This window comes from Streptopelia decaocto, assembly GCF_964273445.1.
Source record: "Streptopelia decaocto genome assembly, chromosome: 1".
Lineage (NCBI taxonomy): Eukaryota > Metazoa > Chordata > Aves > Columbiformes > Columbidae > Streptopelia > Streptopelia decaocto.
In genome coordinates this window covers 21,683,510-21,707,428 of record NC_138663.1, presented here as the reverse complement: position 1 = coordinate 21,707,428, position 23,919 = coordinate 21,683,510, and the positions used below count along the sequence as shown (strand labels likewise).

Below are 23,919 nucleotides of genomic sequence, written 5' to 3'. Positions count from 1 at the left end.
AAGTATTTTGCATTTCAATAACATGGAACTGCTTGAGAGAGTCCGGCACAGAGCCACAAAGATGATGGAAGGGAGTGGAGCATCTCCCTTATGAGGAAAGGCTGAGGGAGCTGGGGCTCTTCAGCTTGGAGAAGAGGAGACTGAAGGGGTGACCTTATTAATGTTTACAAATATATAAAGGGTGAGTGTCATGAGGATGGAGCCAGGCTCTTCTCTGTGACAACCAATGGCAGGACAAGGGGCAATGGGTACAAACTGGAACACAAGAGGTTCCACTTAAATTTGAGAAGAAACTTCTTCACAATGAGGGTGACAGACACTGGAACAGGCTGCCCAGGGAGGGTGTGGAGTCTCCTTGTCTGGAGACATTCAAGACCTGCCTGGACACATTCCTGTGTAACCTCATCTGGGTGTTCCTGCTCCGGCAGGGGGATTGGGCTAGTTGATCTTTTGAGGTCCCTTCCAATCCCTGACATTCTGTGATTTTGTGAATGGATAGTATATATACTGATAGGACCTGTTTAAACTCTTCACATGATGATTCATGTGAAGGACTAAATCCAAAGTTTATATGACATTAGGGGAGGAAGATCCCTTTGAAGCTGTTGGGCCTGCATTTTGCTCTCGGTTTAGTACATGCCACAAGACATGAGCCAGTAAACAAAGACTGAGGAATCAGCTCCAGAGAAACAAAATACTTCAAAGAGCTGATTTTAAAAGAGTTGAAAATACTGCACAAGTAATACAGGTAGTGAGCTGAAGCAGTGTAGTAAAATATTGTGTGAAAGAATGCATAGGTCATGTAACCAATAAAAACTCATCAGAAAAAGGAGGAGTTAGCCTGGTGTGTTTTTGCATTTAGATCGGGGAACCTGGTTGTGAGGCTGGGTTCAGTGCTGGGGAAACTGGTCTAGGACTGAATGCTTATTTATTAATTACTGATACAGAAGTAGGACTATGACAAGTTTATGTACTTTTTAATCATATTATTGCTTGGCAGATCAGTTGTAATTGTCAATCTGTTTTTTAACTTCTGTGGGGGATGCTTGCGTGGCATAGGCCTGGCAAATACCCAGTATCAGATACAGCTGCTTCAGGCAGTCTGAACATGCTCAGTGGTCATTTTAGTGGTGGAAATGGTTCCTCATAACCTCTCATGATTGGATTCAATTTGATTTTATTGTCATCCCTCAGCATCTTTTGGCCTAACTTGGCATAAAACCACTTAATTTGTAAACCCTTTTCAGAAGCCTGTAGTGTTCTGTTGGCATTGTTTTATTTCCTGCAGGCTTTGTGTAGGTTTCCTGTGCACTTTAGAACTGGGAGGAATCTCTTTGTACTTTACTTGGCATTACAAGGTCTTGGCCTGTGACCTGGGCTCTGGCTGCAGATCTTGCCTTGGGGTTATGTATACACCAAAATGACCCAAGGCTTTTTAAGAAACCAGGAACACGAAATGAAGGGAACTTAAAGGCCCCAGAAAATTCTTAGAGTGGAAACTGAACTATGAAGTGGGTTTTTTTGTTTGTTTGTTTGTTTTTATTTGTTTGGGCGTTGTTGTTGTTGTTTTGTTGCTGACAACTGATGCCAAATGCAGAGGATACAGTAATTGTGTGATGAACTGCTGTGCAAAAAGGAAAATGAGAAATACTGAGAAGTGCATGGGAGAGGGGGCAGAAGGAATTTCAGCATAACCAGAGAAAAGCCTGTAGTGCTATGCTTGAGAGAGGGAGCTTTCCGGTACAGTAGTGGCTGAAACAGTAGGAATTGTGAACAGAAATTTATGGGGTTTGAGCCTTGCTCTGTTCAGCGGTGCAGGACTTTATAAATTCTTGTATTCAAAGAGATTAGATCAAGCAAATACCTGAATATCTTGCCAATTTTGTGTAAATAATAAGTTGATCTCCTGAAATTGGTCAAAAGGGATAAAATATGATCCTGTGTTATACATATGGCAAACCTGTACCTAGCATTCATTGAAAACCTGTAAATATTATCCATTTTCCATTAAATCATAATCTTTGAAAAGTTACAGATAGTGGAAATACTTGCATAGTGTTTCTTCTATGAACATAGGAAAAGAAGGGCTCAATTACTTAAGACAGCTTTGCTTGGCTACACAGTCTCGTTTTCCCCCTTTTCTAACACAGTTTACAGAAGTGTCTAGTGCTCTATATGGTGTATTAATTTCTATGTTTCAGTCTATTAAAACAACTTTAACATTTTAATATTCTTTCAATATTGGCTGACATTATGAGAAGAGCAAGATCTGCAGTCTGTACAAATTGAGAAGTGCTCCTGTTCTGAGTTTTTTTCAGCATATTTTAAAGGTGATGCCCTCCAGAGTACTGAAGATTTAATTGTGTCTTGGTTACAAGCGTGTTTAAGGCTTAGACAAAAGAGCCTGTCATTGCTGTAGCTGTCAAGGTGCCAACATCTTCAAGATAAAAGCATTCCTTTTTTTTTTTTTTTTTCTTGTTGCCTAATAAGCAGGACTGGATCCAATGCATGCTGGCCACTGCATGTCACTGCTGCGTGCTGGATTTAAAATGTTGTTTAGTCATCATGGTGCTCTGTAAATATGAATGTCAGCAAAACTGAAGTGTGCAGGGTTTATCTGAACACTTCAGGAATCTATGGTTAATAGAGAAAGATAATGAAGAATTGTAGAGTGAAGATAATTTTCTTGATAGATTTCTAACATTTACCTTTCTAACCTCCCCACTTGTTGGGATGCTTGAATTTTTAACTGGTGTTTATTCTAGGAGAATAATGCATTTTAAGTAGCTTTGCTCTTTTGAAACAAGAACTAGATTGTTGAATATCATTGTCACTGGCTATTATAATAACTAAAACTGGAAAACTATGAGGAATGTTTTAAGATGCCAAGTAAGGAGTAGTACTCAAATTAAAAAGAGACTTAAAACTTTTTAAATTTGTTGGTTTGATTTGGAAGCAGCCCTATGAGAATGCAATACAGTCATTTTCTAGTGTGTTCTGTTCATTAAAATTCAGGAGGCATTTTCCTGTTCCCTGGCTTAACTGAAGTTTTTGCTGTGCTTTTGTTCCGTATCTGAATAGATGTTGTTGGGAGCCAAAGTGTAAGGGAGAACTTTTCAAAGACGGCATGACTCACTGAGCGGTGAATATCCCAAAGTGCACAGGCAGCTGTGTGCACAGGGCTGTTCTAAACTGACAGTTAACTTTCCTGTTGAAGGTAAGCATGAAGGTTTTTAACTGTTGAAAAATCTGCAGTAACTTAATTCTAATATAAGGTACTCCTTGAGGTATTTGAACAGACTGGCAAGCAGTGAGGTGAACGAAAAAGGACTAAGTGAACAAGAGAAATGGTTGTTTCTGGGTAAATCAGTTTGCTGTAGTTGAGTTATTTTGAGTATATGAAGCCTTTCATTTTGGATACCTGATAAGAAATGTTAAAATCTAATGAAACTTAATTTCTAAACATGTTTAAAAATCTTTTCTATCCTAGAGTTCAAAAAAAAAAAAAAGAAAAAAGAAAGCTATGGTTATAGAGTTACCCCCAAACTAAACACTCCAAAAGTGGTTTTTAGATCTTGAAATAAAAGTCTATTGAGGTATCATAGATACACAATCTTTCATTTTGTTGGTATTTATACTGTATTACTGTGGATGTGGCTATAGGATGTAATTTACGTATTGTGTGCAAGTTGTTAGAATGCTTACATATTTTGAAATATAAATACAGCTCATTACTGCATATTGCTTTCATGTATTTTACCTCAAATAGACAAGAACCTAGTGAAGGACTGATCTGAATATGTGAAGGAACTAAGTGATACTTTTGGTCTTTTTTCATTATATTGCATTTCCATTATTATTCTTTCATTGCCTTTGTGAAGTGTTATGACCAGGGAAGAAGGTTACAGAGAAGAATTTAGCTATGACAGGATGCCAACTTTGGAGCGGGGAAAACAAGAGAATGGAAATTATATACCAGATATCAAATCCAGTGACCTCCAGCTATCAAAGAGGCTGCCTCCTTGCTTTAGTTACAGAAGGTGGATCTTTTCTTTACTGATGGGAGTAAGTACTTTAAATGATACGAAATTTAAAAGTGTAGGTGAGGTCTCAGTGCCCAGTAATCTGTTCAGTTTCACATCATTTGGGGACTCAGAATTTCATCACAAATATTTGTACAGAAAGGGATGTATTTAGCAAATTTAGAATGTAATACTTAATTGATGGTATTCTTTGCATAATTCTACACTAATCAAAGATGCCATATGAAGGCTGATTTTTATCTTTAATACTAATCATATAGCATAAACAGACAGTAAGAGTGGTAGTGGCAAATATCAACCCATATGTATGTATAAGCAGTGCCTTTTGGTAAAGGATGTAAAGTATTCTGATCATATGCGTGCTTTTAACATATTTTTAACAGTAAAAAGTACTTGCCATTATAGCATTTTGGCATTAAATACATATGTGGTACTTAATTGCCACATTCATCTTTCATGGTTCAATAGTCATGTAGTTACTTGGTAGAATCTTCATGTAGTGAGGTGTATACTTGTGTTTCTTAGATGAACATCACAGTGATTTCAATTCTTGTGTAACTACTAGAACCACAGGACACTGATCTGGCATGTACATCATATGCTGCTATTATATTCTGAGCCATGTTAATTAAAGGTCATTATAGCAATTTGCATTTGACCTTTTTCTATCAGCTTGTGTGTTTTGAAGAGCTAAAAATGTTTCACTGTTAATACAGTAAATACTTGCTTTTGAACAGTGAATAAAAGTATTGCCTTATTTTCATGGAAACAGCTGAACATTTTTTCCTTTCTGACTATCTGCAAAACTTGGATTTCATTTCATATGTACTGTTACATAAAATCAAGCAAAAGAAGAGATGGCTTTCTTTGCATTAAATTTTCTCAAACTTAATTGTCTAAAAGGACAACTGCCTATAATTAGATTTTCCTTTTTACAGAGTCGTTGTGAATGCTCCGAGGTAGTAATGTTTAATGATCATTTACTGAAGTCATATCATCAAGAAGCATGAATTTTATGGATAAATGAAAATGCCTTTTTATTAATAAAGTAATCCAATAAATTCCAATTTGATTTTTCTCCCAAGTATTAGAGTGATTAATCTCAACTCTTCTGAAAGACAGTGTCCCCCAAGGAAAGTCCATATGCTGAGCAACATAAGGTGTAGTGAACAGAACTGTCTGGTTCAGTGAGCAGTTGCAAACTGCAGGGTGACTTCACAGTGGCTGCTGGTATGAGCTGTTCTGGTGCAGGACCAATTGAATGTTTCAAGCACAATTTCAAGTTGTGTTCTATAAATACTGTTCTTCTGTCTGCCAGAATTCTGTGTGTGTGTGCTTATACACCCACACACACTATCTTTATTTTCTGTCATTATTTGACAAAGACTTTTGAAAGACACCCATAATTTTGTAAGATGAAAAAAACAGCCGAATAAAAACAAAGAGCCATTCTGTATTTCATCTTCTCCAGCCCCTTCAAAGAAATGCTTGCTCAGAGTAACAAGAAGCAAAAAGAAAAAATGTTAGTAGTAGAACACGCTAATCATTTATTGCTGAAAGCGTAACTCTGATAACTATGAAACAAACTGAACAGTTAGCAAGGGAACACGAGGAATTGAACACAAGGCTGGGCCACTGGACCAAAGCAGGAGGAGAGTTTGGAGGGAGGCAGGGATACAGGTGGAAGAATCTTCATCAAAGTATCGGAACATTGTTTTTCTGCCTGTGTTCCTGTCGGTAACTGCCCAGCTGCCCATCCGCATAATGCACGTTGGTGGAGCCAAGCAGAGGATGCAAAGTGGAGGCTTAGCTGAGGTTTCTGAAACACATTTACCACTGAACACTGCAGTTACCTTTTGAGCATTTTATTAGGTATTTGCCAGGTCAGGGCACAATGCTTGATTCAAACATGATTGTATTGTTCAGTGTTAAGTCTTGATAACCAGCAGAACATAATCTTCACAACTTGGCATGTTTTGATATTTTTCTTCAAAATTTTTCACACAAAGACTACATTATTAAATGTTCATCAGTAGCTTAATTTGAAAGGAATTACTGGTTTCCATCTGAATAGTTGCTTTTTTAAAGAATAACTTTATTCATATTAATTTATCTTATTTGTTGCTTTGCAGACTTGCCTCCTTATTACCTCGGGATTTTCATTATATCTGGGAAATATTTTTCCATCTGAAATGGATTATTTACGTTGTGCAGCAGGTTCAGTAAGCATTCTTAATTATTTGCTGTTGCTGTTTGACAGCAAAATCAATAGTAAATAATTTTTGTCTTTTTATTATTCTGTCTTTACTACTAACTTTCTTAATGGAAGATTTAATCCTTTTTATCGGTTCATTAAATGGGTTTTCATTCCATGGTTAAGGGAATAACGGTTGTCATAAAGACGACTGGTTTGTGCCACCGTTTTTGTTAGCGAGCTCACCACTGGCATGCAGTAGTTATCTGCATGAACAGTTTTTTCTGTGCTTAACTTTAAGAAAATTTGCCTTGTTACTTATTTGGGGAATTTCCTGGCTAAATGCTATCAGAATGCATTTCAGGTTGTATTTCAAAGTATTACTTTTTAGATTTATTTTGCCATAATATCTGAGTACTGAAGCAGATTAAATTTCTCTTAAATATTATTCTAGTAGTAGAAAATGTGTTAAACATGTCTGACACTTTCCAAAGTCCAGTATTTTTTACTGTATTTTTTTTACTATATTACAAATGCTTAATCTACACTTTAGATCTGTGTGCATAAGATGGGTCTGATTTACTTGCTTTCTTCATGGCAGAATTCTGTTCTGTCATTGTTATTTTCGCAGCTTGGCTTACAGATTTGTTTTAAGTTAGGTGCAAGACTAATGCTTTACTTTAAACAAAAAAGTCCCAGGTGTTGCTCTGTGAATGAGTTGTTGTGTATGTTTCTGCTAGAGGTGTTAGGATTAAGTTGAAGCAGTTTTTGAAGTTAGTATCTTCACTAATGTGATATTATCTGCAACATTAGTGTTGGTTACTGACATGTCTCCTTTTCTGCCCCAAATCTTGTCTCTTTGAACTTTGTATTTCTTGAGACTTTCCAGAGATTTGGTAGATGCAGAAGGTGATCATATTGGGTTTGAAAGGCTTGCTGTGGGTAAAGGTGTGTACATTTGGGTGTCTGTATGTGAGCAAGCTGTTACAGCTCATATTACAGATCAAGGAGTCCGTATAGTTGGAAGAGCCTGGGAAGCTCTATGGCCAACTGATCACTGAGTGTCTGTTTTGGCATGAGCTGAATTATCTCTAGACTTTTTTGACCATTTTTAATTGTAGGGTTCAGTTGCCTGAACACAGTCATGTAGTGTTGCAGAGACTCCAGGGAACGTGTTAAATGCAGGTCATTTAGGTGTTAAGGATGTGCTGCCAAGGATTTTAAATGTTGATATCAATCTAGTTACAGTGGTCCCATTGTTAAGCCATCAGTACTTAGATGTGTGAAAAGATAATTAGTGAGGAAATGAAGCATTTGTTACATGATTCATCATTTAGCATGGAAACATTTAATAATTTTTGTTGAATATATTTTTGTTTTTCTCATTAGTGTGCTGTGAGGCAGAGTTGGATCTGTAATGGTACCATATCTATTGTGGTGGGGAACAGCTAAGGGATAGAGAAATAGCTTTGTGAAACTTTTCACTTATGCATGATTTTTTCCATTTAGATATAGATGGAAATGCCTTTAAATATAGAAGCACAGCTCCTAGTGAACATAGTGGGGATCCCAGACACAATTCTGATTTGACTCAACAGATTAGTTTTCACAAAGTTCTTCAGAACTGTGTTGTGACTGGCCAAATTTTAGCTTACACAACCATGACTTGTCCATTTAAAAGAATGTGGAGGCCCAGTTTAGGAGTAACAGTGTTTTTCTGCTCAAGGATCACAGGCCTTCTAGAGTTAATATAAACTAACAAGAGCCATGAAATGCCTCATAAACGACTTTGTTTCTTTACTTATCACATTGTACTGGTTAGCTAGTCAAAACTGAGGGATATGGAAGGCACATTTAAACCTCTTCTAATCTTGTAATTAATCAGCTGAGACAAGAGTGACAAACTTTCCCCAGGGTTTCTAGTCTTCTGTTTGTCCAAGTTAACTGGAATATGAATTCAAGACCAAATAAAATACATGTACAGAAATATATATAAAAGTCTATGTGCAGAATATCCCACTAGTCTTCTCTTTTAATTTTCCCAGTGTATTCCTTCAGCAGTTGTGAGCTTTGCTATAGCAAGGAATAAAATTAACGTGGTAAGTATAAGATTTTTACTGGCTTATATATATATATATATATATATATATATATATATATATGAATTTCCCTCCCCCCCTGCACTGTGGTTAAGATAAGAGAAAAACCCATTCTGAAACTGTTTTTCAGATACCAGATTTTCAAATTCTGTTTGTCTCTACATTTGCTGTTACAACAACATGTTTAATTTGGTTTGGATGCAAACTTGTCCTCAATCCATCAGCTATAAATGTAAGTTACTAAAATAGTTACTAATTAATGCTACATTTATCTTAAAAGAAAAGAAAGGGGGATGAGGTGGGTGGAGGTCACGTGTAATTACACGGTTGTCAATACCCTCATATTTGTATTTCGTTTGTGAGGAGAGATCAGTAACTTTATTTTTCTGAGTAAGAAAAGACTGGAAAATTTACATTGGAGATGAAAACTCGTGTGGCTAAAAGATACATGGTGCAGCTAACTTTGAGGAGATTAATATGGAAATTGCTTTCTTGTATTCAAAGTTCAAAATTATGAATTAGATCTTCAAATGTGATCCGGTTTGATCAACTGACTTTATTTTTCTGTTGACTGTAGCTTTTTTTTTTTTTTTTGAAAAAGCAGGGTCAAAAGAGAAAACTGAAAATGAATTAGCAGCTCATCTGTAGATTAGCAAATTTTTAGGGTTGAATTGTACTGAAATGAGAAGGTGTCCCAAACAGTGTTACTTCTAGGTCATTTAATCATCAAGTTAAGTATAATCCTTTCCTGAGTCTTCTTTAATGGATAGTTGTCGAGGTTTTGATTGTGGCTTGACAATAAAACCATGGCAGATATATTGTTAACCCTCTCTCCCCGCCTTCCCTTTTTAGCCTCTCCCTCTCCCCCTTCCCACTAAGGACAGGCGATTGGGAGGGAAAGAAGGACAGAGAGAAGAGAGTTGGAAAAATTAAAAATGTTTTACTAATGCTACTGATAAAATAGAGGAAAATAATACAAAATATACAAAACCAATCTTGAGAGTCCTGGCAGCTGCTCCGGCAGATTGTAGGGCCTTCACCCGAAGTCATGGACTGGACTCTGCAGCCAGCTGGAACTGGATTCAGTCTGTCACTAGGCCTCAGTTTGCAGGGACGACTAGCAAGGTCCTCTCCTAATGTCGGCCATAAGGAAAAAGGAACGAGATCCTTGTGATCTCCCACTTTTATATGAAGTATTCACGTGAATGGGATGTTATACTCTGTTGTTCAGTTTCTGGTCACCTGTTTCTCGTTGCCCCTCTCACAAGATGTACATCCATCCTTATCAGTCCAGCGACCTTGCATACCATTGCACATAGTAATGTCTACCAAAACATTTATCTGTTTTTTCAGGAAAATGCAGCTAATATGAAGGCTTTAGCTGACAGGTAAAAAAAAATGAGAAACTTGTTTTTAACAAGAACAGAACAAAAGTTTTGCTTGTGAGACCACCAGGAAGGAAACTTTCAATGGACATTTTTCTTATACATCACCGAAGGGAATGCAGCAGTTATGTAATTTGAAGCACACGTATTTCATGCTGGGAAAAGTTAACTGGGTTTGAATCACAACCTTTTAACCTCTGTCTTTGGTAGTCTGAGCCAACCAGTAGAACTGTAGGGTGGTTTTATGTTTTTTTGCTACGGTAAAATGTTTTGAAACCTTGATACTACAGAATATTACATGTATGAGTAAATAACATAGTCATAGGTATTATTGTTACCATTGATGAATATTTGTAATAGACTATCACTCAATACAACTACATCATACATTTCCTATGAAGGTTAATGACTACTCTCGTGCTGTTGTTGAGTTCTTCTCCCGCTATCGTATCAGCTGTTGTCATACTAAGAGCTCAGCAGCAATAAAGGCTCCTTATAGAGCAGATCTGAATTAGTAACAAAAGACTTTTCTAATAGAAAAACAGTGCAGAAGCTAGAGTTTGTTTTGGAGTTATCTGTGCTATTTTCGTAATATCTGGAGCTCCAGATTTCACAGATGTTGAACTTTTAAATTAATTGTGTTTACTTCCCCTTAGGAAGTGCAGTATATTAGGCCAACACTTGCAAACCTGCTTTCTGAATTTGGTAACTAAATCTAACTTAACATTTCTGTGCAGCTGGCCCAATTTTCAGAGAGATGCAGTACCGCAGTAAGAACGGTGGAGATTTAGCACTCTGGACAGTCAAATTCAAGCATTAGTGGCTTTAGATGTGGGCAGTTTTGTGTTTGGTGGGACTTCATGCCTCCCTGGTTTCTGTGTGTATCTCAGGACAGTTTACCCCAGTCAGTTCTTCTCACAGCCTTTGTGAGGTATTTGCTAGTGTAGCAGTTTCCTCATGTGTTTGCCCCCTTCAATGTCTTAGGTTATTGGGGCTGAATTAATTATATACCATTTATGCCTTTTCCCTTCCTTTCTTGGTAGTGAGTTCGAATATTAGAAACCAGTCCAAGCATTCTGAGAGAAAACAGCAGAGAAGTCTGACTGGAGACTACCCGTCACTTTACATTCCCTTCCCCTGGTAGACAGGATCACAGCGCTGTCGGGACGCTGGAAGGCTATGTCTGCCCAGGAAAGCTGCACCTAGGAGACACATTTTGCCACCGCAATTAAGTAATCATTTTGTCATGAGCCTCAGTGTGACAAAATTAATTTTGCTTATGCTGTTGAGAAGCTTTGAGCTGGCCCTGTGTGTAAGTGCTTAGCTTTAGTTGCATACTTTAGAAGTGAGTAGTTTTTAGATTGCACAAAAATTTGCATTTTCTGTTATTAAATATTAACAGCTTTTGTATTTTTAAGCCAGATCAAACGATTTGGAAAAAAAAATTATATTAGACGAGAAAAGAATAAGTGACAAACATTAGCTTTGTAACAAGGCAAATTTGCTCTTTGCCAAATGTTAGTTATCCACAATAATATCCACAAGACATCCTTGGTTGTGTGGTTTTAATTATTTTCACTTGTCTATTGCATGTCCATATGGTGTCGTTGATCACTGAATAAAGATAAGTCAGATAACTGTGTGTGCAAAGTTGGCTCTGAAGCTGTTTTGAGTTTCTGTCTCAGGACTTATTCATGGTGCTGACTTGCTCTCCTCTTTGAAGGGCACTGTTTCAGTGAGACAGTCTCGCTGTTTGGCAGCTTACTGCCAGCTGTTTTCCATTATCCATGTGGTACAAAGAAAATGTAGAATACCATCTCTTTAACTGTTCTTTCATCATCATATTTATTTTCCTGCCTCATGGGAAACTGCACAAGAAAAAATACTTGGTCTGATGCAAAATCACTGCCAGAAGTTTAAAAGCAATAAGACTCGTAAGAAGGATAAGTTTATCCAGTTAAGACAGTTCATATTTAACCACCCTCCCACCCCCACCTTATAAAGGACCTGGGTAATTCTTCATTAGTCTTACTCATGTTGCTGGTAACTCTGCAAAATTACTTTAGATAGATAAATGGAATGCAAGATACAAGCCGTGTCCTAGACTGTGATTATGTGACACCACTGCAGTAGTATGCAGGTCTGCAGTTGGTGTACTATCAGCATGAAGGATGCGATGTGTAAGCGATGCATACTGCCACTGCTGCCACTTTGTTCCTTCCCAGCTCTCAGAGTAAGAAGCCTGATAAACAAAACGGGAACCTTGTGCTTGCGGGCCACTGGAACTGCAAGGGTACAGATCTTGAACAGGATTCAAATTATCTCCAAACTCAGTACATACATTTATTGTCTCCTTGTGAGTTTAGTGTCTTTACCTCTGTTATAGTTGAGATGATCCAGTCACTGGGACGCTGCACTACAATCTTGTTTGCCTCAGGCAGGATTCCATGGCCTGAACTTAGACATCTCCTATTTTAAATGTTCTGTGAGGTATTCTGCCTGACTGCTGTGTCTACTCTGGATGGGTGAAAGTCTCCTGTTGGTCCTGTGTCATACACCCCATTTGTGCAGGCTCACTCAGCATGCTTGGGTAGTTCAAATGGCACTGGCAACCAGTATGATTGAACCCTACCTCTAGCAAGTGGCTGGTTCTGTAGCTTTTGGGGTTCCCTCTCTTGTCTGTATAGATGAGGTTTCCGCTGACAGTAGTGGAAGCCTCGACAATAAAGGTGTACACAGATACTGGAGTGTAGGTGCTTGAATTCGTTGCCTAACCATAAGCGTGCATCTCCATGAGGTGTGTGCTGGCTTGTCTTGCCTTGCTCCAGCTGCTCATCCAAGAAGTCATCAGCCTCCTTTAGGTTCTCTGTCATTATTTGTCAGACCTGTGCTGATGTCTGGAAACATCTGTAGGATATCTTAAATCATGTTAAAAGTATGCATTCAAGCAACTATATTGATCTTTAAATTATTTAATCTTGAAATTAATTCAGTCCTTTCATACAACTTCAGTGAACCATGTTTTCAATAGCCAGTGCAGGTTCAGGGCAAATTGGATTGAGGTTGTGCTACTCTACTAATTTCTGCCCAGTTGCACTTGCATGTTCCTTAGTTATGGAAGAAAATTAGGGACACAATTTACTTGGTTCCCTGCATTGGGTGATAGATTTTATGTACAGTGGTAGTTGTAGAGAGCATTTTCTTTAGTGCCTAGAAATCTAACATGGATTTTCCCATTGTTACAGGTGGTATAAAAAGGTACTTACTTGTAGCTTTAGCTGTATTTCTGTTTCAAAAATAACAAAACTACCCAAACTCTAAAACTGGAAATGAGATATTTTTATTTTGGTCTAGCAGTGTTGAACTAATTTTATGAGTGGAAGGCTCTATCTGGTGTTCCACATGTGTCATATAAAAAATACTGAAAATATTAATATTAAATTAAAATCTAATTTATTTACTGTTACTTTTTCAATTTATCTTATTTACTTCTTGTAAGTGACACTAAATCAGCTAATCCATCAGTGTAGTTACAGTGCTTCTGGACACAAACTTGTCTGTCTACTTGGCACTGCACTGCGTAGTGTGGCCTTGGCAGCCCACATCAGTACTAGCGCTATGTGTCAAAACACATCACCTGGACAAGCTCGAAAATTGGGCCCATGTGAACCTCATGAGGTTCAGCAAGGCCAAGTGCAAGGTCCTGCACATGGGTCGGGGCAGCCCCCAGTATCAATACAGGCTGGGGGATGAAGGAGTTGTGAACAGCCCTGTAGAGAAGGACTTATGGGTAGTGCTGTACAAAAGATTGGACATGAGGTGGCAACGTGCGCTCACAACCCAGAAGGCCAGTCGTATCTTGGGCTGCATCAAAAGGAGCATGGCTAGGGAGGTGATTCTGCTCCTCTACTCTACTCTGGTGAGACCCCACCTGGAGTCCTGTGTCCAGCTCTGGGGCCCTCAGTATGGGAAAGACATGGACCTGTTGGAGAGGGTCCAGAGGAGGCCACCAAAGTGATCAGAGGGTTGGAACAGCTCTCCTGTGAGGACAGGCTGAGATATTTGGGGTTGTTCAACCTGGAGAAGAGAAGGCTCCAGGGAGACCTTATTGCAGCCTATAAGAAAGAAGGGGACAGACTTTTTAGCTGGGCCTGTTACAACAGGACAAGGGTTAATGGTTTTAAACTAGAAGAGGGGAGATTCAGGCTAGACATGAGGCACAAGTAAGGCTGGAATAAATTGTTCTGCAGGCCACATGTTTGACACCTCTTCTTTTGGCAAATAATGTCTTTATTCTTCATGCTAGCACTTTCCCTGGAAGCTTACTACTATGATGTTTGTTGCTGTCTGTGGCTCTAGCACAACTATTGTGTACTGCAAGGCACATAGTTCTGATTGTGATTTCCTGGTGAGGATGAGTTTCTCTACCCAAAAATACATCTCAAATCCACCACTTACGATCTTTTTCAAAAAATGTGTGCTGTAAGATACGTGGAAGAGAAAAACTGAGACTTTATTATCTACAAAGCAGGTCTGACATGAAGGAACAATATAATTCTGTTCTAAGTCATTGAACAATGGTTTGCTAAAATTGTATAGGTTCTGAATGGAGTCAGTTCTCCCTAAACTTCTGGAACTTGGCCCAATGACCTGACCTAACCACCAGATATTTTCTTGGGCTGCCAGTGGAGGAACATGGTGCTTTTGAAGACACGAGAGGGAGATCCACTCTGCCTAACTTGTGTGCCTCTAGAAAATGGTGCCACCTATGTAGACTAGTTGTCTATGACTTTTCATGAGCTAATAAAGAACCAAAGGGAAATGTTAAGTATTACATTCACTTATTTGTCTCTTGAAGATGAGCAATGGCAGGACGAATGGCAGAATCCACGGTATTGCGCAGTAATGTAGTCTGTTATACCTGCAAGAGCTGTGAAACCACAAAAAATATTCATCAATGCTCTGCTGGCTCTTGGTAGAGCAGAAAGCTTGCATTCTCGGCCCAGTTATTTGGAGTGTGTTTTCATTCAGCATTAGATATTGCATCACACCGTTTGGATTGCAGCGTAGGGTTTGGGAGCCTGTGACCCTCCTTCCCCGCACAGCAGATTGCCTTAGCCCCTGGGCTGGTCACGCTTGCTCTTGTTTGTCCTCGTTCTGTTTCTGTGAATCTTCCATGATTTGCTGCAGTGTTCTGGTTTCACATGGGAGGTCCTGCAACATGCAGATGTACCCAGCAATCACCCTTCATCATTAACTGCTCTTCTGGAGGACAGAGATAAAATCTTCACACAGAATATTCCCATAAATGAAAAAAATGTTTCATTCTTAGGTTAGGCATTCTGGGTATTATGTAGGCAGCTAACTGTTGTCCTAGAAATTCATCAAGAAACAAGAAAATTATTAACAAAGTATCTAATTAAGAGATAGGTCTAAATGTCACAGAAAATAGACAGACTGGTGGATCCTGCTAGATCCCTCCCCTCCTTTATTTTTAGTATGGAAGATGTAACTCATTTATGTCTGGGATTTTACTGACAGATAAATTTCAACTTGATTCTCCTTATTCTGCTGGAAATCTTCATGGCAACCACTGTGATCATTTCAGCCAGGTCTACTGAAGACTGCTGTACAGGAAAGAAAGTAGGTACCTTTAAGGATTTAAAATGTCTCTTTTTTGTGTTAAAAATATTAGATTTTTTCCAGTATTATGTACATTGACAAGTTACTGGCATCTCCAGTATATAATTTCATATTACGTGGTAACACTGGATTTGAACAATAAATAAAAGTATCATAGTAAGCAGTAGTAGCCTCTTCTGTCTTTAAGAGTACAGTGGGTGCTCTCCAAAATGACCTGTTCAATTGTACAGGGCAGGGTTACTTGAATATCTTATGAACAGGCATGGCAAATGTATGAAACATTAAAATATTATGACTTTGTATGTATGCGAGCCATGCCTTTTGAAGCCTGAGGGGGAGAAAATGTTTGTCGTGTATGCCAGTTTAGTGGTACCTGGGCAATGAATGCTGGCCTCAGGATTTGGAGCTATAGATAAAATTTTATTTAGTTACAAATGCACACCGAAACCCCACCCTCATTTTTCTACAACAGTACTTCTTTCAGTTAATAATGAAGCAGATGTGCTGTGTCATTTTGTGTTACAGTGGAAATATTGCTTGCCAGATAAAGTCACGTAGTGTACTATCCTCCTTCAGTTACTCTTTAGCCGCATCAGTAAAATCTGAAGGCTCAGGAAGAAAGTATGGGTTTTGAAGGTGGAAAAGGGAGACAAGATGACACTATTTCATTGTTCAGCTGTGATTGTATAACAGCTAATCTGGGACTGCCCCATTTGTTATTAATGTGATTGATGTGGTCTGACACTGGCAAACACCATGGTGTTTCACTGTCAGTGATGATGGGCCAACCAGACATTGCGTGCCACTGTTAGGATCTGTAGCAGGCTGTATGGGATATTAGAAATAAATGTGTTGCTTTGTGTATGTTTTTGATCATAATTTTTTTATTCCCCTCTAGAATACAGCATATGACAGTACCATCATTTTGAGCAATGTCAGCTTTCCTACTCGAATTCTGAAGTCATATTCAGTAAGAAAAGCGTTGTTTTCTTTTATTAAATCAATTTGTTCTTTCATCTTTCTAAGAGCTAAGCTTCTTTAAAGCCAGGAAGAGATCAATATAGCTGAAAAAATAAGGACAGAAGTGAGATATATCTTAAAATGTTTCCTTTTAGAATATTGCAAGATAAATGAGAACTGCCATGTATAGTAGGAGGGAGACTACTTAATGAGTTAAGGATAAAAAGTGTAAACCAAACTGTTGTTCAGTGGAGCTAATAAATGAGAGCATAAATATGTATAATGAAGCTGATCTTGTTTTTGCTTAAACCAGCTGGAGTTTTGCCAGTTTTTAGATCTGAAAAACACTGACTTCATGCATAGCTAATAGTGTAAATGACTTTCTTTTTTTTGTCCATTGAGTTCCTTTCTATATGCAAATAGGAAATTTGGTGTTCAGATGCACTGCTAATAATTTGTGTGCTCTTCTTTTTTTTTAGGTAGTTGAGGTGATTATTGGAATTTCGTCAGTATTTGGTGGAATAATTGCTTTGAATATGGATGTTCTAGTCTCAGGTCCATATCTTTCAGTAACATTCTTTTGGATCTTAGTTGCTGTAAGTAGTGCAAAGTTAAAGCATTCTTTTAAAACAATGTCTTTGATTTTTTTAAATTTTTTTTTTCATTTTCCCTGCCCCCTGCCCCGCAACTGGAATGTTTGTTTGGCCCTAATACTAATTGGCAATTGCTTCAATATACTTAATATGTTTATGCAATGTGCTTATTCTGTTTTGATTTACAATACTTTAATTCTGATACATTACTTTAGTTCTGATAATTTTTCAGTCCTCAGTTCAGTAAAATGGAAATGAGTAACTAAACACGGATATTAGACATGAAGTGTTCTGTCAAAGAAGTCCTAGGTTTTAGACTATTTCAGGCTGCAAAATAAAAAGTTGAGTTCAGTTTCAGTGTGGTAGAATCCTTAGAACATCACCTTTAGCCTGTCAGCCTTAACTGTGGTTGGTAACCCTTGTCACTAATAACAGCCGGTACCTTGGAGCGGTGGATTCATAAACCATGCTGTGCTAAGCTGCTTGTCATGGATTGAACCAGTTGAGAAAGAAGACAATGAACATTAGATTTACATATGGCTCCTATGTCTGGAAAATCTCTCAACATGAAGTGGAAAAAGATCCTAAACAAGTTTTTCAGCACTGAGAATTCACAAAGTTCAATAGGGTTCATTAGGTTTTTATGTAGAAGTGTCAAGTTTTAAGGATAATCGTATTTCAGTATATGTAGGCTTAATACATTATACTTATTAAATGCAAGTTAAATGGAGATTAGTTTTATCTCCATTTGACTAATTGATTCCTAATACTGTCATAATAAGTCTATGCAGTTTTACCTTTTCAGGAAATTTAGGATGTGATCTGTGACTAGTGAGAATCCCTGTAACTCAGTTATAATTTGGTTAGTTTTGAAGTAGGTAAATATTAATTTTGTTACGCTTTTTTTGTTTAGTGCTTTCCAAGTGCCATTGCAAGTCACGTAGCTGCTGAATATCCAAGTAAATGTCTGGTAAGTGTGTAAAGTTCTTGGATTTTGTCATTAGAGAGGAATAATGCTAAGGAAGCCTGCCCATGGTAGTGGGCACTACTATATTTGCTCACTTGTTTTTAGTTACTTCTACAGAATGTGACAGAAACGTGTAGCATGTGTAAGCTGATGTTCTTGAAATGATATCCAGTAGTTCCTGTGGAGACTTAATTCCACCAATTCCAGAAAAGAATTCGAAGGATTGTTTCTTTTTGTACTGGTTCCTTGGGAATGGATTACTATAGGAAAACAACATACCTTGTATGGGGTGGCCAGAACTGCTTTCATGCTCCTGAGCTGAGGTCCTTCTTGTTCCTTTCATTATGAGCTGTGGTTTCTGACAGAAGGAAATTAGGTGTGCAGGCTGTACTGGACCTAGAGCTTATTTTAAACAAATTCCTCATCTGCATGACTAGAAACAAAGGACTAATATTCAGTAGAGTGCATTTACTCCTTGATTGTCCTAGGTGTGTAGTTAAGCCTCCTTAAAACATCTGTTCTAAGTTATAGTTGTGCAACCATATGTAAGTCAGTAATGACACATGACCACAACTGAAGTCAGAATTTGATCCTGTAGGATGATATTTGAATGAAAACTTAGCTGCTATTGTATTGAAATAAATTTACCTCAAAGCACTCCAATTTATTTGCATAGTTATTTTAAGTCTGCAATATCTGCTATTGATTCTCGTTTCATATAAACTGAAGAATAAATGATACTTCTATACTGGTTCTCGAAATTGAGTATTGGTTTCTGTATCTGCACATGAAAGGCGCTTTTAAAACCAAACAAAAACCCCATAATCCATATTAAATGGAAAAATAATTACAACACTAGGCTAGGAAACTTGATTTATTCCAAGTTTGCCTCTGTATCTCCATGCAATGTGGGTGGCTCTTTATTTGTCTAATGTAATCTTACACAATTTTACACACTTTTGTTATGCTTACCTCAAGCAAGCTCACAAATCAAAGGGTTAACTTGTTTTTCTTCTTATTTAACGTGTATTATCTGATTTTTTAGGTTGAGGTCCTGATTGCCATTAGCAGTGTTACCTCTCCTTTGTTGTTCACAGCTTCTGCCTACTTATCCTTCAGTATCATGCAAGTTGTTGACATCTTTAAAACTTATCCACCTGCTGTTAAAGTATGTATTTTTATGCAATTGAAAAATTAACATCTACCTATTACAGTAGCAACACAAGAATGAATTAAGAAGTATAAGAAGACAAATTGCTGTATTATAAAGGTGGAATAAAATGTTATTGAAATGATCCAAAACCTCTTATTTGACTAATGATATAATTTTTAGTATGTTAGAACAGTTGCCACACTGGAATTATAGTTTAAAAACCATAGGATATTATTCTAAAGAATCAGTAAAAATAATATGTACTATGCCAGGCTCCTTGAGGTTTTGATGAATTTGGCATATATAAATTAGAGATTCTAAGTGTACTTGAAGAATACATTTTCCTGTTTCTTAGGATGTCTACCAACAAATGGCATATTTGGATTGTAAGCTTACTCTTGAATTCATTTGATTGGGTCAGAGAAGAAAAAAAGTTTGCAGATCTTAAAGTATTTCAGTATGAAGTGTTGCCAGTGCATTGCTGAAGAGCTTTCTAGGGCTTTACTTTCAAAGTGTGTAGCAATCCATGATAATGTTCAAAGAACCAGTTATGGGTATTAAAACAGTTTGAATGAGAGTATTGACTCTTATTACGCCCTAATCCTTAAGTAGTCTTGTAATTTTAGGAGAAGGAAAATATTTATCAAAACGAGATCTTAGGGACTGGAAAACCAGCTTTTAAGTATGTGATGCTGTTCTGATACTGGAGGAGCATAGCGTGTTGTTAGACAAGTAGCCAAGACTTACATGCTCTCTTGAAGCAGCTTCTCCTGTTGCACATGTTGGAGACAGAAGACTGGACCGTCTAGACAGTTGGTGTGACTCTGTAGAGCATTTCTTACATTCTTATCCTATTTTGTGTCTGGATGCAGCACGAGAGGGCTACTCCGCAAAGAAGGGTAAACAATGGAACGGAAGGTGACAGCAAGGTGGCAGACAAGGCCTGAGGCCTCATTGGCAAGGGGTGTAGTCCTGCAGTACCCACAAAAAGAAAAACAAGGCAGGTTGACTGTGGTAACCAGGTTCAGCCAATAGTTCAGTGATGGCCAGACAAGTCCATAGTGGTGAGGGAGATCCAGGATGAGCCAGGAATTCAAGTCAGCAGGGCAAGGTCAGAACCAGCAAGGCACGGGGCCAGGCCCAGGCATGGCTGCGACATCACTCAGGTCAGGACCAGCAGTGAGGTTCTATATTTTAGAGGGTGGTTACCTCAATTGTGTTCTATTTCTAGAGGAAAACATCATTTGGCAAATGAACATTTTGTAAAAAATTATTGATCTGTTCTACTTTGAACAAACTCAGACACTCAAATTTTCATTGAAACTTCATGCTGAAATAAACTGTAAATTATAATTGAGTTAAAAAATAAAATCTACATACAAATCTCAAGGGATGGGAATGTCAGAAAATATTTTATTTGGTAGTTAACAACATATTTAATGTCTCTATTTTCAGCAATCTTATGATGTACTCCTGTTGCTTCTGATGTTGATGCTGCTAATTCAGGCATGCCTTACTCTTGGAACTGTAATACAGTGTGTAAATTACAAGACAAAAATGAAACTACATGATTTGTCATGGACAGCATCACAGGTTAAAAAACAGGAATACAGAACACCAGAGGTATGTATTTATGCCCATTATAAAAGCTAAAAATCTGTATTTAAAAATATAATTTTTATAATGTTTCACATTGCTTAATCTAGATCAGAATTAAAAGCTGCTCTGTAAAACTGTAAATATGTTAATACACTGGTGAATTTTGTAATAAATAGAAAACATTTTGCTGGTTAAATGATAATTGTGGTATGACAAACTCATTATCTGTAAATCTGTGACGAGTCCTCCTAAGAGAAAAACATTTGAAAAGTTAAAGCCCCATTTTGTTCTTACTTCTAGTGTGGGCTCCCAATTAGACACGAGGTTTATCATTGTATTAAGATACAGTGGTAGTCCTACACCAAATGATGCACATCCATAATTGCTATTTATGTGTCAGAATGAAGTTATAGGAAAGAGGATGGGCCTCGCATGACCATATTCTGATGATGAGGTAGCCGAGGAATGGATTTATCCCTTTCAATGTGAGCAGAAGTTTTAGGCTGTGCAATGAGAGTACTTGTTACAGTTGTACCTTTCCAAGGCCTGCTGTGGGGCAGAGAATTTACTAAGCGGAGTTAGTTCTCTTAAGTTCCCTAAACTGTGAATAGAAAGAGTGAAGAACCTGGAGTGCAGGAGCAGCAAAGGGCAGGCTGAGCGAGTGGCTGCCTGTGCTGGACAGTATGAAGTCGTGTGCAGAGGAGAGTGCCTGGAATCCCTGATCTCTCCATGTCCTAACTAGTGCTACTTCAGAGACTGGGGGAACCCAGCTTTCTTCATGCCTGTGAAGGTTGAAACGACAACCACCTCCTAGCAGAGCAGTGTAGCCCTTTGGCCTTCCTCCCCTTTGCTGTACAGAGCCAAGCGCTGTGTCCTTAAAGATGGGGAGAGAAGAACTCACGTTAGCTGGGTGGTTACTGTGTGGCCCAGCATAGACAGTCCAGGGTTCAGTCTCTGCCGTGGAAGGAGCATCTGCATTGAAACAGCACTGGATAGAAAGCATTGGGAGCAGGGTCTGACATTCAGTCAAGTCATTGTACAGCTGGTAATAGAAAGTGGAAGCTGTGGGTTTGTGTCCCCTCAGGATGCTGAGGACATTCAGTGTATGTGGCTTATTTTCTGGATCTGTGTCCTGACAGTTATGTTCTGTGTAAAAGATGAAGCACAGCAGCACTTCTGCTGCTGCAAGTCACATTTTGGAGCATATGTCATGGCATGTCTAAACAGATCTCTTCTGGGGATTATTAGATTTATGTAAGTATGCCTAGTTTGTGAGTCACTGGGAAATTAGGTGTGAGTTAAACGCTAAAAGGAACACTTTGTCCAGAAAAACAATACCTTTTTGCTTACTTTTTAGTATTTTAAACACAGGAATAACATTACAGGTAAAGTTGTAGGTCCCCTTGGCTTCTCAGAAGTCCGTGTTTCTGTGCAAGACCTTAGTTTGCTTGCATGTATGTGGATAAATATTGCTTCACTTGCTTTGTAGGGGCCTACTTCTGGCTTTGGGTTTAGAGATTTAGATGCTAGGGCCTTCAGTCACATTTTGGCAAAAATCTTAAAAAAATGTCCTAAGTAACATGTCTAAAATAGAAATTTGGCCATGTTTCTTTGACCTAATGTCTCAAGTATTCTACAGTTTTCACTATTATATTTTATATCATAGATGTGTACAATATGCAAACTATACAATTTACAATGTATAGAATATTTTAATAGCTCAGACTGTAACTAGTCATCTTTACATTCTCCTAGCTTCTCTCAGATATTTATTTGCTTGAACTTCAGTTTTTAACCGAAGCATTGTTTGATGTTTCCATTTGTCTGAAATTTGTTTACTTTTAGGTTTCCAATAATACCTTAAAGGATTTCGACAAAGAGAAAGCCTGGAAAGCAGTTGTGGTGCAGATGGCTCAGTAGTTTGGATTCTGCAAATACAGCCAGTACAGTACAATCCAACACAGTAAATCAACTGTTTGAATTAAGGCTTAAAAACTTTTCAGTTTATAAACAGCAAAATAGTCACAGCAGTAGGAGCCAAGGAATAACACAGTAAATAATGTGTCTTTCTAATAATTTTGAAATATATTGATAATATTTTTAACACGTCTGTCTTTTCTGTTGGTATCTGTATTCTAGTGTTGCTTTAGAAGATACCTTTAGGAGAAAGGTATTAAGTCACATGGATTTATGCTGATGGCAAAGTAAAATATGACAATATGTAGTGGGCTTCGTATATTTGCAAGAGATTGTTATAACTGCAGTTATGCAGTCAATGTAACTGTTAAATGCTTTTGTAAAGTTATGAGTACAAGTCATAATTGATATTTTTGCTTATACTTCACTTTTGTAGGAGTTGTAATGTTGTTTTGCATCTCATTGCTTTTATGTAAATAAAAGTCTTTATTATGTGGAAACTCAATAACGTGGATTGACATTCTGATTGCAGATGTGAAAGCAGAATATTCTTTCCCATTAAGCTTCTGTCTCTCGTTTGTTAGAGGGGGAAGGGGCTTTATCTGAGTAGCCAGGCACAAAATCTACCAGTTGAAACAAAAAAATAACAAACTGAAGCAATCAGCCAAATAACAGGAGACAATACTGATATTAAAAGGTTTTTTTTTGACATATTAAAATGTATTTTTAGGCATTTTACTTTTCATTTATTTTCCTAGCTATCTTTAAAGCTGACAGAACCTAGTGCCTTTAAACAAGGGATATCCCCTGTACAGATTGCCTTTTCCTCCTAGCTGAATTATGTGTCTGATCATGTAGATGTCAAACAGTGTAAGAATTTTCATTTTAACAGGCTTTTTGGTGTAACCAGGAAGATTGCTGCTGACAAGCTGGTGGGTTTTTTATTGTTTTTCTGGTTTTGTTGTTTTACTGTTGGTTTTTGAAAGGTTCTAGACTTTGAAGTTCTTTCTTTTTTAATCTGAAGTAACCCAAAACATTTGTTTAGAGCATGCGGCAAAGCTTGCCTCTTTGCTTTTGGGGAGGGGAAATAAAGAATTATGAAGTTATGTACAGCGTGGAAGCCTTCAGGTGTGCTATAAATGGCATGTTTTCTTTTGTTTTTGGGACAGATGACAATTCTTATGGCATTTTAATACATAGAGAATACTCTATCCGGTTTCGATCAGTGCTTCTTAAGGTCATGTATACAGCAACCTCTCTGTTCACCTAAAAGAGTGTATTTTTTGGTCCAATCTGCTACATCAGCATCCAGAGGGTGCAGCTGGTCTTTCCCTAAATATTGCCAAATCTCATGCCTCTGTTGGTG

General features: G+C 37.8%; 1 protein-coding gene across 1 annotated transcript; it reads left to right on the top strand.

Moving 5' to 3' along the window:
- Positions 1-3,885: 3,885 nt before the first annotated feature.
- MLC1 (modulator of VRAC current 1) lies at positions 3,886-22,591 on the top strand (the record flags this gene model as incomplete). The annotated part of the gene is made up of 11 exons (XM_082045175.1): positions 3,886-4,065; positions 6,176-6,265; positions 8,283-8,336; positions 8,467-8,568; positions 15,263-15,364; positions 16,263-16,334; positions 16,804-16,920; positions 17,831-17,887; positions 18,930-19,052; positions 20,493-20,660; positions 22,482-22,591. 11 exons carry the CDS (start codon positions 3,886-3,888, stop codon positions 22,554-22,556), a joined length of 1,140 nt encoding a protein of 379 aa, XP_081901301.1. The 3' UTR covers positions 22,557-22,591.
- Between the last annotated feature and the right edge of the window lie 1,328 nt (positions 22,592-23,919).